Source organism: Salminus brasiliensis, chromosome 8, assembly GCF_030463535.1.
Source record: "Salminus brasiliensis chromosome 8, fSalBra1.hap2, whole genome shotgun sequence".
In the NCBI taxonomy this organism is placed as follows: domain Eukaryota; kingdom Metazoa; phylum Chordata; class Actinopteri; order Characiformes; family Bryconidae; genus Salminus; species Salminus brasiliensis.
The window spans coordinates 403218-415727 of NC_132885.1; the positions used below are offsets into that span (position 1 = coordinate 403218).

Below are 12510 nucleotides of genomic sequence, written 5' to 3' on the forward strand. Positions count from 1 at the left end.
GCTTTAAATTTGTGTGGGTTGATTTCCGTTTGCTGTGTAACTCTGTGGCTGTGAGAAGGGCTGGAAACAGCTTGTTTGGATGGGGGTTCTGGTAATTCGTTAATTGAACACCAATCTCTTTATTAATATATTTATTAATAAGACATTTTCTTAGACTGGGTTTTATCTGTATTAATATCTAGTTTCTCTCAAGTTCTTCAGTTCAAATACTCCAGAATTCAAAGACCAGCCAGTTTCACTCCTGTTCCTCCACGTTTCACTGAATCACGGCTCATTTGAAAGGAACTGGACTCTGTTCTGTTAAAGCAAACCTGAAGCAGGTGCAGGAGAATGTTCACGCTGTCAATGACCTCTGAAGGGGTAAATGTATTGTATGTATGTATTTTGATTGTTGTAAATGTATTTTTTTAGAGTGTTTATTTTAGAGCGTTTATTAACAGCTTGTCTCAGGAAACGAGCTACGTTCCCGGGTCTAGCTCTGTAAGATGTGAAACTCTAGGAGGCTGGATATGCTTTCCCATACTTTCCAATGTACCGTGCTCAGACGTTGAGTTGATCCAGCTGTGTCTTCATGTGGGCTATGCATGTTTAAGCAAAGGCGGGGGCTGATTTTTAGCCCTTATGATGATGCTTGGGCTAGGTGATCGTTGTCCCACATGTAGGAACTGTACAACATGTGACGTGACCTGGAGTCTAAACCGTGAGGCTTTTCTTTGTGTAGGGAGAGAGAGGGGGAGCAGAGGGGCACTGATAATCTGCAGACTCTCCACACTGTACTTTTAATTGTAATACCCCCCCCCCCCCAAACATGTGCAATTATCTGTAAATAGTACTGCTTTTTCCTCAGAGTTTCTGCTTTCTATTATTTATTTTGTGTATATATTGGTAATTTATCTACATTTTGAGTGTCTTGCTTTTCCTTTGCTGTTGTGGCACTGAGAATTTCCCCACTGTGGGACACATATGATTATCTTATATTATCTTATCTTAAGATGTTTCATGAGTGCCACTGAAAGACTGAAGTGGTCACAAGCCTCCTTTCAAGAGAAGTCCCTCAGAGAACACCTCACTGTTCACACTGCACTGATCACCTCCATTTAGAACTCTGACCCACCTGGAAAACACTCAGTTAAGGGCGGTGTTCAGGTTCATGTACCAGGTCTGCGTAGCTGAGCTGCCCTAAAAACCTTGATAATACTCCAGCTGCTCCACCAACCCCAGCAAGCTGTCGGAAGCCCCTCTGGCTCCATGGAGTTCTCTTTTCGCTGCCTGACTGACTGACTGACGGGCTTCGCTGACCTGCCTCTTGTTCGTGTAGACATGCTCCCTCGTACTGATGGCCTCTGTAATGTTAGGTACAAAGCGAAAGCATGATTGTGCTGCAAATACAGCTTCGATCACATCATCAGGTTTGCTGGTGATCCTACAATAGTGGGCCTAATCAGCAGCAATGGCAGTAGGAACCACGGTTTGGACTGCAGGACCCTGCAGCAGATTGTCAGGACAGTTGAGAGGACCACCAGGGTCTCTCTACCCACAAAAAACATGCGTCCACAATGCTGGTTGCCCCTCACACACTCCTCATCCTCCTGAAGAGCTCCTGACCACAGACGTCTTAGCTGTCTCTGCTCACCTGCACTTTCATTCTCACACTGTAAATGCTACTGTGGGACACTTCTTCTCACATTGTCTGTATAGTTATAACGGACAACTGTCTGCACTAAACTCCGCCCACTCTGCTCTGACATCAATCTGTATATCAGATCCTACGTCTGTATTGTCCTGTTTACACACTGTTCAACTGTGTATCGGCTCTCAATGTAATCCTGAGTTTCTCTAAGTTCGGCAGGACCTGCGAGAGTCCTGATGTTGCAAGACCTGCTAGGACGGTCTGATCTGGTCAAGTCAAGTGGGTTTTATTGTCATTTCAGCTACATACAGAGAACACAGTGAAACCAGACAGCGCTCCTCCAGGACTATGGTGCAACATACAAGTGCAACACAACACAGTGCAGACAGAGGATAATAAATAATTGGGGGTAGTGTGCAAATGAGAGAGAGAGAGAGATTGAGATTTTGTGTGCATGTAGCAGAAAAGACATCAGTTCAGAAGTTGAGTTGAGTTGAGTTGAGTTGAGAAGTCTGAAGCTATTGCAGAGTCTGGTCGTGTTGGACCGGATGCTGCGGTACCTTCTTCCTGATGGCAGGAGGGAGAACAGTCTGTGTGAAGGGTGGGTGGAGTCATCCACAATGCTGGTTGCTTTGCGGCTGCAGCGGCCACTGAGGGCAGTGGTGGCTCAGCGGTTAGAGCGCCGGGATATCGATAAAAGGGTTGTGGGTTCGATTCCCGGGCTTGCCAAGCTGCCACTGTTGGGCACTTGAGCAAGGCCCTTTACCCTCTCTGCTCCCCGGGCGCTGGAGTTGGCTGCCCACTGCTCTTGGGGTGTGTGTGTGTGTGTGTGTGTCCTCACTGCCCCTAGCTCACTAGTGTGTGTGTGTGTGTGAGTGTGTGTTCACCACCACAGATGTGTGTGAGTGTGTGTTCACCACCACAGATGGGTTAAATGCGGAGGACACATTTTGCTCAAATATGTGCACCTTTACCTTTTAAATGTCCATGATGGCGGGGAGAGAGACTGTTGGTCAGCTGTTCCTCTGGTAAATGATTTAGTGGACGGTGCAACAGCGGCTGATCTCTAACTGTTCTGAGATCTGTTTAAACCCCTACCCAGACTCCTCTGCATCTCCACCCTTCTTTCTGAAGGCCTCAGAGAGCTCTCTGGATCTGACCATGATGGTGATCTTCTTCACCCCTCACTTCAACCATCAAGATCAGACCAGACTAAACGTCTGAGGTTTAAATCAGACTCCAGACTCCTCCAGAATAATCCTCTCCAACCATGTTCTGATCATCTGCAGCTGATCTTCTGCTCCTGACTCTGATTCTACACATTAGAAGGAGTGATAAATGTGTGTGTGTTTCTGGCTCCTCCCCCTCTCTCAGTTCAGAAGGGAAAGTGAAACTGATCTGTTTCTTCTGCAGCCTGACTGTGGGTGAGTGTGTATCGTGTGTGGGTTGTTAAAGCTGTTTGTGTGGGAATGTCTGTGTGTGTGTGTGTGTGTGTGTGTGTATGCAGTGAACAGTATAGGGTGTTTCAGATGTGTCTCTATTTCCCTCACAGACAGGAGGAGGAACCAGTTCATTCAGGAGGGTGGTGGTTTGTGTAAAATGGCAGAGGGTGTTTTTTCAGTGGATCAGTTCAGCTGTCCGGTTTGTCTGGAACTACTGAAGGAACCTGTGACCACTCCGTGTGGACACAGCTTCTGTAGAGTGTGTATTAATAACTGCTGGGATCAGGAGGATCAAAAAGGTGTGTATAGCTGCCCTGAGTGCAGACACGCCTTCACTCCGAGGCCTGTGCTGGGTAAGAACACCATGCTGGCTGACGTGGTGGAGAAACTGAAGGAGACTGAGCTCCATGCTGCTCCTTCTGCTCGCTGTCCTGCTGGACCTGGAGACGTGGAGTGTGATTTCTGCACTGGAAGAAAACTCAAAGCCGTCAAATCCTGCCTGGCCTGTCTGGCCTCCTACTGTGAAACTCACCTCCAGCCTCATCATGATGTTCCTGTCTTTAAGAAGCACAAGCTGATCAAAGCCTCCAGACGCCTCCAGGAGCAGATCTGCTGTGAACATGAACAACAGCTGAACGTTTACTGTCGGACTGACCAGCAGTGCATCTGCATGCTGTGCACCATGGATTCACATAAAGGACATGACGCAGTATCAGCTACAGCAGAGCGAGCTGAGAAGCAGGTAAGAACACTCGACACGTCTCTACTACAACCTCTCATCCAAAAGCCAGCTTTCATGTTTGATATTTTATGCTATTAGTCTGTACTGTACTGTACTCTACTCTACTGTACTGTACTGCTTTTACACAAAACACAAACAGCAAAAGTAACACCAGAAACCTGCACCACACTAACATTACTCAAGGACAAATTAGAGGTGTGCGATATTGACAAAAATGATATCTCGATATTTGCTGGAATTCTGCTGATAGCGATAATTAGAAGATACTTTCATCACTGGCAGAAGATTCTAGTTCTGAGATCTTCTGGACTGTGAGGGCCATTCCAAAAGCTTCAGTTTAAGTCTCTTGAGGTGGTCCATGTTGGTCTTGATGTATGTCATGGGAAAAAAGTTAGGACACCCCATAAAAACCTTTGTCTTTTTAATATATAAACATCTGGACATTTGATCTTCATTTAAACAATATTCAAAGATGGAGGTAAAAATAAATAAACACATAAAACTGAAGAAATGATGCAGTAATAGAGGATGTGTTTGGTGTAAAACAGACTCAGCATTTGAGCACCAGAACCCAGACCAGCTGTGAAGTGTGGAGGTGGAGATGTCCTGCAGTAGGTCTGGAGAGATCAGAAATGTCAGGCCTTCTGTCTAAAAGCTGAAGCTGAACCATCACACAGCTGAAAGATTTCTGCATGGAGGAGTGGGAAACACGCTCTCCCAGTGGATGTCAGAGACTGTAGATCATTGTAGAAAACGTCTAACTGAAGTTATTTCAGCCAGGGGAGAAATACCAGCTATTAGTGAATTCCCCCACTGTGGGACTAATAAAGGATTATCCTATCTTATCATGGAGCACAGGATGTCCAGACTTTTTCCTCACAAGAAAATTACATTTCTATTAAATACATTTGATAATTACATTTCTTCAGTTTTGTTGGTTAAGTGATTTTATCTCCTAATATTTTTAAAATATCCATCAAATCTCCAGATGTTTAAATATATTAAAATATATACAAAATGCTGACACAGATGTGCAAATGCACACACACAGCTTGTCTAGTCCCTGTAGAGAAGAAGTACTGCCAATAGAATAGGACTCTCTGGAGCAGATCAACATCATGACCCTATTGGCTCCATGCTGCCTAATACCAGGCGTGGGCTAGAGGGGTATAAAGCCCCCCAGCATTGAGGAGCTGTGGAGCAGTGGAGGAACTGTGTTCTCTGGAATGATGGTGGAGGAGCTCCATCCAGTCCTTTTGAATGGGATGAGTTGGGGAGTTGGGGATGATGAGCTGGGGTGGTGATCATTCAACATCCCGACCTCACCAACGCTCTTGTCATTGAAAGCAATCAAATCCTCACAGCAATGTTGCTCTTGCAGAAAGTTTTCTTCTCTGGACAATAGAGACAGTTACTCCAACAAAAGCAAGAAAAACTCATTTTAAATACCTGTGATTTTAGAAGACACAATAAATGAGCAGGTGTCCCAATACTTTTGTCCATATAGACAGCAGCACAACCCTCACACACGGTTTGAAGAGTGAAAGGATGATGATGGATGATGATAGATGATACATTTCCTTTGGGATCAATAAAGTATCTGTCTAGTTGGTTACATACTCAGGCCTGATTTGCCTTCTTAAATGCTTAGGGCGGCCAAACTTCTGCACAGGCCACACTGATGATTTTTTTACGCAATGAAAGATGTTGGGTTTAATATTTGATTAGCTACACAGGCTGTGTATATTAAATAAATAAATACATATATATAAATTGTGTAATTTTCTAAGTGTGCCCAATATTTAAAGGATTTCTCCTTTTCAGGAGAAATCAAGTCAAGACAAAATATTGGGCAGGTGGTCATAAAGCTCCATCAGTGTAAATGTTATGCAGCTACATTTAATTTAATAATAAATAAATAAATAAATAAATATTGATCTTTATGTTTTGGTTTTTGCAGAAGCGCTTGTTGGAGGTTCAGAGGAAATTCCAGCAGAAAATCCAGGAGAGAGAGAACGAGCTTGAGGAGCTGAAGGCTGCTGTGGAATCTCACCAGGTGAGTTTGGAGAACCAGAAGAGAGCTGATTTCTAAAAAGAGCTTTTTTACAGGAGGCACTTTCTACAAGAGCAAGATTTCCAGACAATCAAGTGTTTAAAAGAGCTTATTTCCACAAAGGCCTGTTTCTGTACGTCCATATATGACTCCTGAATCCTGAGCTGTGTCCCGACTTTAGAACAGGTGCAGGTCAGAGCTGAGCGATTCTACACTCTGTCTGCTCTGACAGCGCTCTGCTCTGCTAGCAGTTAGATGGACAGACGGACAGAACAGTGGACGGAGGCGAGTGCCTGAGCCGTGTCTGTGTGTCTGTCTGTGACAGCGCTCTGCTCAGGAGGCAGTGAGGAGCTCTGAGAGGATCTTCACTGAGCTGATCCGCTGCATTGAGAGGAAGCGCTCCGAGGCGTCAGAGCTGATCCGAGCTCAGGAGAAGGCTGCGGTGAGTCGAGCTGAAGAAGTCCTGAAGCTGCTGGAGCAGGAGATCACTGAGCTGAGGAGGAGAAACACTGAGCTGGAGGAGCTTTCACACACTGAGGACCACGTCCATTTCCTCAAGGTAACAGAAGCAGTCACGCTGAGCTGGAAGAGACTGAAAGAGACTAGAGTTCAGAATGAGAACAACTGCGTCTTCCTCCACATGTCATGTTCACAACCTGCTGTTTCACAGAGCAGCTTTACAGAAATCCAGAAAACCAACAGAACACAGAACCTTATATGATCACACACACACACACACACACACACACACATATATATGGGGGGCTATCCTCCTCTGGTCAGAACTATTTAAGCTTAGAATCTCTGTAAACTTCAGTGTAGTTATTAATGGAGGGCGGGCAGCTGGTCTGAGCCGGATAGATAGAAATCCCAATGGTCAATCCTCCATCAGTATCAGGTCTGACAAGTGAGCAGTCAGACACTCTAAAAAAGGTAAAGAGGTGGAATTGGCTGTGATTGGATTTATGGAGAGTGGAGAATGCTGAGCAGCATCACTGAGTGTGTCTGACAATAATCAATCAAACTTTATTTATATAGCACCTTTCAGACAAATAAAATTGAAATTCAAGGTGCTTCACTGGTGAGAAAGAATAAATAAAAATAATAATAACATTAAAAATTTAATATAAAACATAATGTGAATAATTGTTGCTAAAAGTTAAATAATAAAACAAAATCAAACAAAATTAATAATGAAATAATAATAAAATAAAACAGTAGATATAAAATATTGCAGATATTAAAAACAGATCAAATACAAATCAAAGTATATAGGTATGGTTATTAAGACTAAAAGAAAGGAGAGAGCCAGAAGGTAACACAGACATGGGAGCTCCCTGAAACACTGCAACACTGAGGCACTGTTAGCTCTTCCCAGTGAATCTGGCTTCTGTACTTCTCTGTGTTTCTGTGCAGAGTTTCCAGTCTGTCTCAGATTCCCCTGGATCTGCAGTCGTTCCCACCAGCTCTGACCATCCCGTCCACTCTTTTGAGGAGGTAGTGAAGTCTGTGACTCAGTTGATGAGGAAAGTGGAAGAACTGTGTAATACGGAGTTTGGAAGCGTGTCAGTTACAGGTATATATAAACGTATATAAACAGAACTGGAATATATAAACATACCTGTGTATAATTATCTGATTTAGATGAAAATGTTGAAGCAGGTAAACTTTTCCAGAGTGGTAGAATAACAGGATAGAAGGAAATATAATTCTTTATTCAAATATTTTTCATTTATTTATTTATTTCAAGTTTATGTTTGACGTTTGAACTGACGGCCAATCTGAAATCTTTTTCAGTCATTTGAGAGGTTTTGCTGGTCTTTCACCTGGTCTCTCATCACAGCACTGCTCGGGTTTTATCTTACCTCTGGTTGAATTTCTTAGATAGATGATGAAATGTGACTGAATGTGAAATATGAGACCAATAACAGTGTCAGTGATTAAAGTCAGTGTGTTTACCTGTTTCAACAGTGAAAGAAATCCAGATCATTCCTCCTCCTGAACCCCAGAGCAGAAGAGACTTCCTACAGTGTAAGTCTCTCTCTCTCTCTCTCTGTCTGTCTGTCTCTCTCTCTCTCTTTCTCTCTCTCTCTCTCTCTCTCTCTGTCTCTCTCTCTCTCTCTCTCTCTCTCTGTCTCTCTCTCTCTCTCTCTCTGTCTGTCTGTCTGTCTCTCTCTCTCTCTCTGTCTGTCTGTCTCTCTCTCTCTCTTTCTCTCTCTCTCTCTCTCTCTCTCTCTCTGTCTCTCTCTCTCTCTGTCTGTCTGTCTCTCTCTCTCTCTCTCTGTCTCTCTCTCTCTCTTTCTCTCTCTCTCTCTCTCTCTCTCTCTCTCTCTCTGTCTCTCTCTCTCTCTCTGTCTGTCTGTCTCTCTCTCTCTCTCTGTCTCTCTCTCTCTCTTTCTCTCTCTCTCTCTCTCTCTCTCTCTCTCTCTCTGTCTCTCTCTCTCTCTCTGTCTGTCTGTCTCTCTCTCTCTCTCTCTCTCTCTCTGTCTCTCTCTCTCTCTCTCTCTGTCTGTCTGTCTGTCTCTCTCTCTCTCTCTGTCTGTCTGTCTCTCTCTCTCTCTTTCTCTCTCTCTCTCTCTCTCTCTCTGTCTCTCTCTCTCTCTCTCTCTGTCTGTCTGTCTGTCTCTCTCTCTCTCTCTGTCTGTCTGTCTCTCTCTCTCTCTTTCTCTCTCTCTCTCTCTCTCTCTCTCTCTGTCTCTCTCTCTCTCTGTCTGTCTGTCTCTCTCTCTCTCTCTCTGTCTCTCTCTCTCTCTTTCTCTCTCTCTCTCTCTCTCTCTCTCTCTCTCTCTCTGTCTCTCTCTCTCTCTCTGTCTGTCTGTCTCTCTCTCTCTCTCTGTCTCTCTCTCTCTCTCTCTCTCTCTCTTCTCTGTCTCTCTCCAATCTCATCTCCCTAACCGAAACACCTTTAGCTAAACAGCTCTTGGAGAACTCATTACTACAGGGGTTCACTTACTTTTTCTAGCCTGCACTGAGGATGTTTACTCAATTAGCTCAATTAGACACGGACTGTGTGACCGTGTGTGTTATCAGTTTCGTCAGACTGTGTTTGTCTGTAATTGTGACTTAGATAACAATCAGACACGGTTATTAGTAATCAGTGCAGAAATCAGGTCATCCCAAAGGGTCCACTTACTTTTTCTTACTGCAACTGTGGAACTGTTGAGTATAGTGACAGAGCTGGCCAATATGTGGATTCACTATGGCTTCTGGATCAGGCAAAATAAAGGAAAGCAGATTGAAAGCAGATGTTCTCATATCTAGCACTCAGCTGTTCCACTAGCTGTGTTTGTACGGATACAATTGTAATAGAGTAGGATGGGTTCCCAGGGCTTCTTCCTCGTGCTCTTAGGGAGGTCTTCTTTAACAAAGCTCTTCACAGGGCTGCCCCCGTGTTTCTGGATTTGGCTGACTGGAATTTATTGATGTGTTTTCTGTCTAATAGATTTCTGTGAGTTCACCCTGGATCCAAACACAGCGCATACGTACATCTGTCTGTCCGAGGGGAACCGAGTGGCGACCTGCAGTACCAAATACCAGCCGTATCCTGGTCATCCAGGCAGATTTAAAAGTCATATGCAGGTGCTGTGTAGCGAGAGCGTGAGTGGACGCAGTTACTGGGAATTTGAGTGGAGTGGAGACGCTGGTGTTTGTGTTGCAGTGTCGTATAAAAGCATCAGCCGGGTGGGGGAGAGCGAGTGTGTGTTTGGATTCAGTGATAAGTCCTGGAGATTAAACGCCTCCTTCTCTGGTTACTCATTCTGGCACAATAAGAAAGAAACCAAACTGTCTGCAGTGTCCTGCAGCTCCTGTAGAGTAGGAGTGTACGTGAATCACAGTGCAGGAACTCTGGCCTTCTACAGCGTCTCTGATACCATGACCCTCCTTCATTCAGTCCACACCACCTTCACCCAGCCCCTCCACCCTGGCTTCACACTTTTTCTAGGATCAGCGATTAAACTGTGTGACCTGACAGAGCCTTGATCTTCCAGGTGTACTCCTCACTGTAACAGATTAATCTGCACTATATGTCCACAGGTTTTATAATGAAGGCATTCAGCTACTTTAAGCTGCACCCATTGCTGACGCAGATGTGCAAATGCACACACAGCTTGTCTAGTCCCTGTAGAGAAGAAGTACTGCCAATAGAATAGGACTCTCTGGAGCAGATCAACATCATGACCCTATTGGCTCCATGCTGCCTAATAATGCCAGGCGTGGGCTAGAGGGGTATAAAGCCCCCCAGCATTGAGGAGCTGTGGAGCAGTGGAAGAACTGTGTTCTCTGGAATGATGGTGGAGGAGCTCCATCCAGTACTTTTGGGAGGAGTTGGGGGGTTGGGGATGAGGTGTTAGATAGGTTAGAAATGGGTCTGTAATTAGAAATGTAATTAGACAGTACACTAGGAAAAGGTTTAATAATTGCTAGTATAAGAGCTTTGGGTACATTTCCCAGGCTAAGGGACAGATTCACTTTTGTTAAGAGAGGTCAGATTTTTGAGAGTTTTGAAGGAATTACATGAAGTGTGCAGGTTTTACAATTTGCAGGGGAACTAATTGTCTCTAGTTCTGGCTTTAGAAGTGGGTAGAATTTCTCCTCTAAATCAGTTACACCTGGAGACAGACAGGGTAGATTTAATACAGAGGGTTGGATTTGTAGTCTAATATTTTCTATTGTGTTATTGAAAAAGTGCATAAAAACATAACTGGTAAAAATAGCTGGAATCTGAGGTTTGGTATCTAATTTTAGTATATTAAATTTAGTAGTTTAAAAATCACACTAGAAAGTATTCTGGGATTGTTTCTGCTATTCTCGAACAGCAAGGCCAAATATGCAGATCGAGCTTCATTAGTGAATATTTAAGAGTGTACTGTACAGTTTCTACATACTGGTACCAGGCATTATAATCATCACTCTCACAAACTGGTTTATCTGTCAGGTTATCTACCTGTGAGCTGAAGTGCAGTTGGGTCATGCAACAAGACAAAGATCCAAAGCACACAAGCAGGTCTACCTCACAGGGGTTACGAATAAGATAATAATAAACCTTCTGTTTTGCTGCTACCTGAAAACCAGGCTCCTTGTGAGTGCACAATTAGCCATAGTAATTTAATTATCTCCTTCATGAATTAATTTGTGATTCACCTGGACGAAAAACTACAGGAGCTATAGAAGTTTGGTTAGACATATGGGTCCGGACTATTTCATGTTTATGTAAATGACTAAAACACACTAGAATGAAGAAAAAAAATGCAAAGCTGTCATTCATTCACCCTCTTTCATATAAAATGTAGTATTAACTATGGTGTTGCTTTAGTGCTTTAGTGTTGTGGTCAGAATTGGTATTGACCACATTATCAGTTGAGTCATTGGTAAATCACTACAACCGGGTCTCTTCTGGAATTTTTCTTGTTTACTTCTTTTCTAATGTACTGTAAAAGTCTCAGAAACCAAATATCCTAAATAAATATTACATTAAGTACATCTGTGTGTACTGTTTGAATATCATTTCCTTAAAACCTTGTATCTCCAAAATGTCAACTTATGAGGGAAATTGCTTGCTGCCCTTTCAAACTATTGTAATTTGACTGATTGGCTGATTGGGCCTTAGAATGCTTCACTGTAGGCAGGGGGTTCTGTTCAGGGCATGCTTCATTCTTCCTCCTCCAGACATACCGCTGATCCATAGGCCCGCAGAACAGAACCCCAGAGGTCATATGAGGATGGCTGGACAACATTCCCGTATTTTGTAGTAATAGCCAGGAAAACCAGTAGTGTACCTGTACTGGGGGACGTGCTGGAGGGACTGTTCAGAATGAACCTTTATGCTCATGTTGTTTATTTGTTTTAATGACCCACATCCTCCTTAAACAACCTACAGCTTTTATTTTCACACCCACGCCAGCGGGTAACAACACTGCCCCGGCGGTCTACAGTTCCATTCCCCGGCTGGGAAAGCCCACCACTCCACACCAATAAAAGGCTAGCTTAAGCTTTCCAGCTTAGCTTTTGACCAGCATAGGGTGTTTTCATTTGAGTTAGATGGTGTACCTTCTCAACCAGCTTGATGATGACCAGTGTGACCAGTGCAATATACAGGAGCTGGCGTACCTGTATAGGGTATATTTTCACCTGGATGACCAGCTTTTCAACAACTTTGACAATCAAAGACCAGCTTAGACCACCTGAAGCCACCCGCACTGCAGTCTCTCTCTCTGGATAAAGTGAGATAAAGGCTGTAAATGTCTTTTTTTTCCACAGCCTGCTTCTTGTTCATGGACATTGTTTATTCAGCAGATGTTACTGGTTACCAATAGTGCGGAGAACCTGAATGTGTACTGAGTAATACAGGCTGGGTCTTGGGGGCATACACACCTACACTGATGGTCCAGCAGGTGGCAGTCACACTCCCTGGATTGAGCTACCAGAACACCACTGAAGAAGAAAAGGAAAGGTATTGGTGCTGCCACCCATCATGAGAAGAGTGCAGGCTGGAGGACAGTGTGTTTGGACCCTCAGTGGCTGGAAGCTGGGTAGGATCAGGCTTTTGCTTCTTGTGCTGAATGGGGTCGTGACAGCCTGTGAGAGACTGAAGCAGATAAAACTGCTGATTCAGACTTTTTAAAGTGTTCAGATTATCCAGTGG

At 43.9% G+C, this 12510-nt stretch overlaps 1 protein-coding gene across 1 annotated transcript; it reads left to right on the plus strand.

Moving 5' to 3' along the window:
* The first annotated feature begins 3014 nt into the window (after nucleotides 1–3014).
* On the plus strand, nucleotides 3015–11348 carry LOC140560797 (tripartite motif-containing protein 16-like). The gene is made up of 7 exons (XM_072685342.1): nucleotides 3015–3054; nucleotides 3183–3814; nucleotides 5775–5870; nucleotides 6193–6426; nucleotides 7284–7443; nucleotides 7839–7898; nucleotides 9310–11348. Exons 2-7 carry the CDS (start codon nucleotides 3230–3232, stop codon nucleotides 9846–9848), a joined length of 1674 nt encoding a protein of 557 aa, XP_072541443.1. The 5' UTR covers nucleotides 3015–3054; nucleotides 3183–3229; the 3' UTR covers nucleotides 9849–11348.
* The last annotated feature ends 1162 nt before the right edge of the window (nucleotides 11349–12510 follow it).

What these genes read in the sequence shown, in the direction of transcription:
- LOC140560797 (XM_072685342.1), top strand. Translation starts at nt 3,230, where the DNA reads ATGGCAGAGGGTGTTTTTTCAGTGGATCAGTTCAGCTGTCCGGTTTGT. An exon ending in TGGAAGCGTGTCAGTTACAG is followed by an intron (nt 7,444 to 7,838) that starts GTATATATAAAC and finishes CTGTTTCAACAG; the next exon opens with TGAAAGAAATCCAGATCATT. An exon ending in CAGAAGAGACTTCCTACAGT is followed by an intron (nt 7,899 to 9,309) that starts GTAAGTCTCTCT and finishes TCTGTCTAATAG; the next exon opens with ATTTCTGTGAGTTCACCCTG.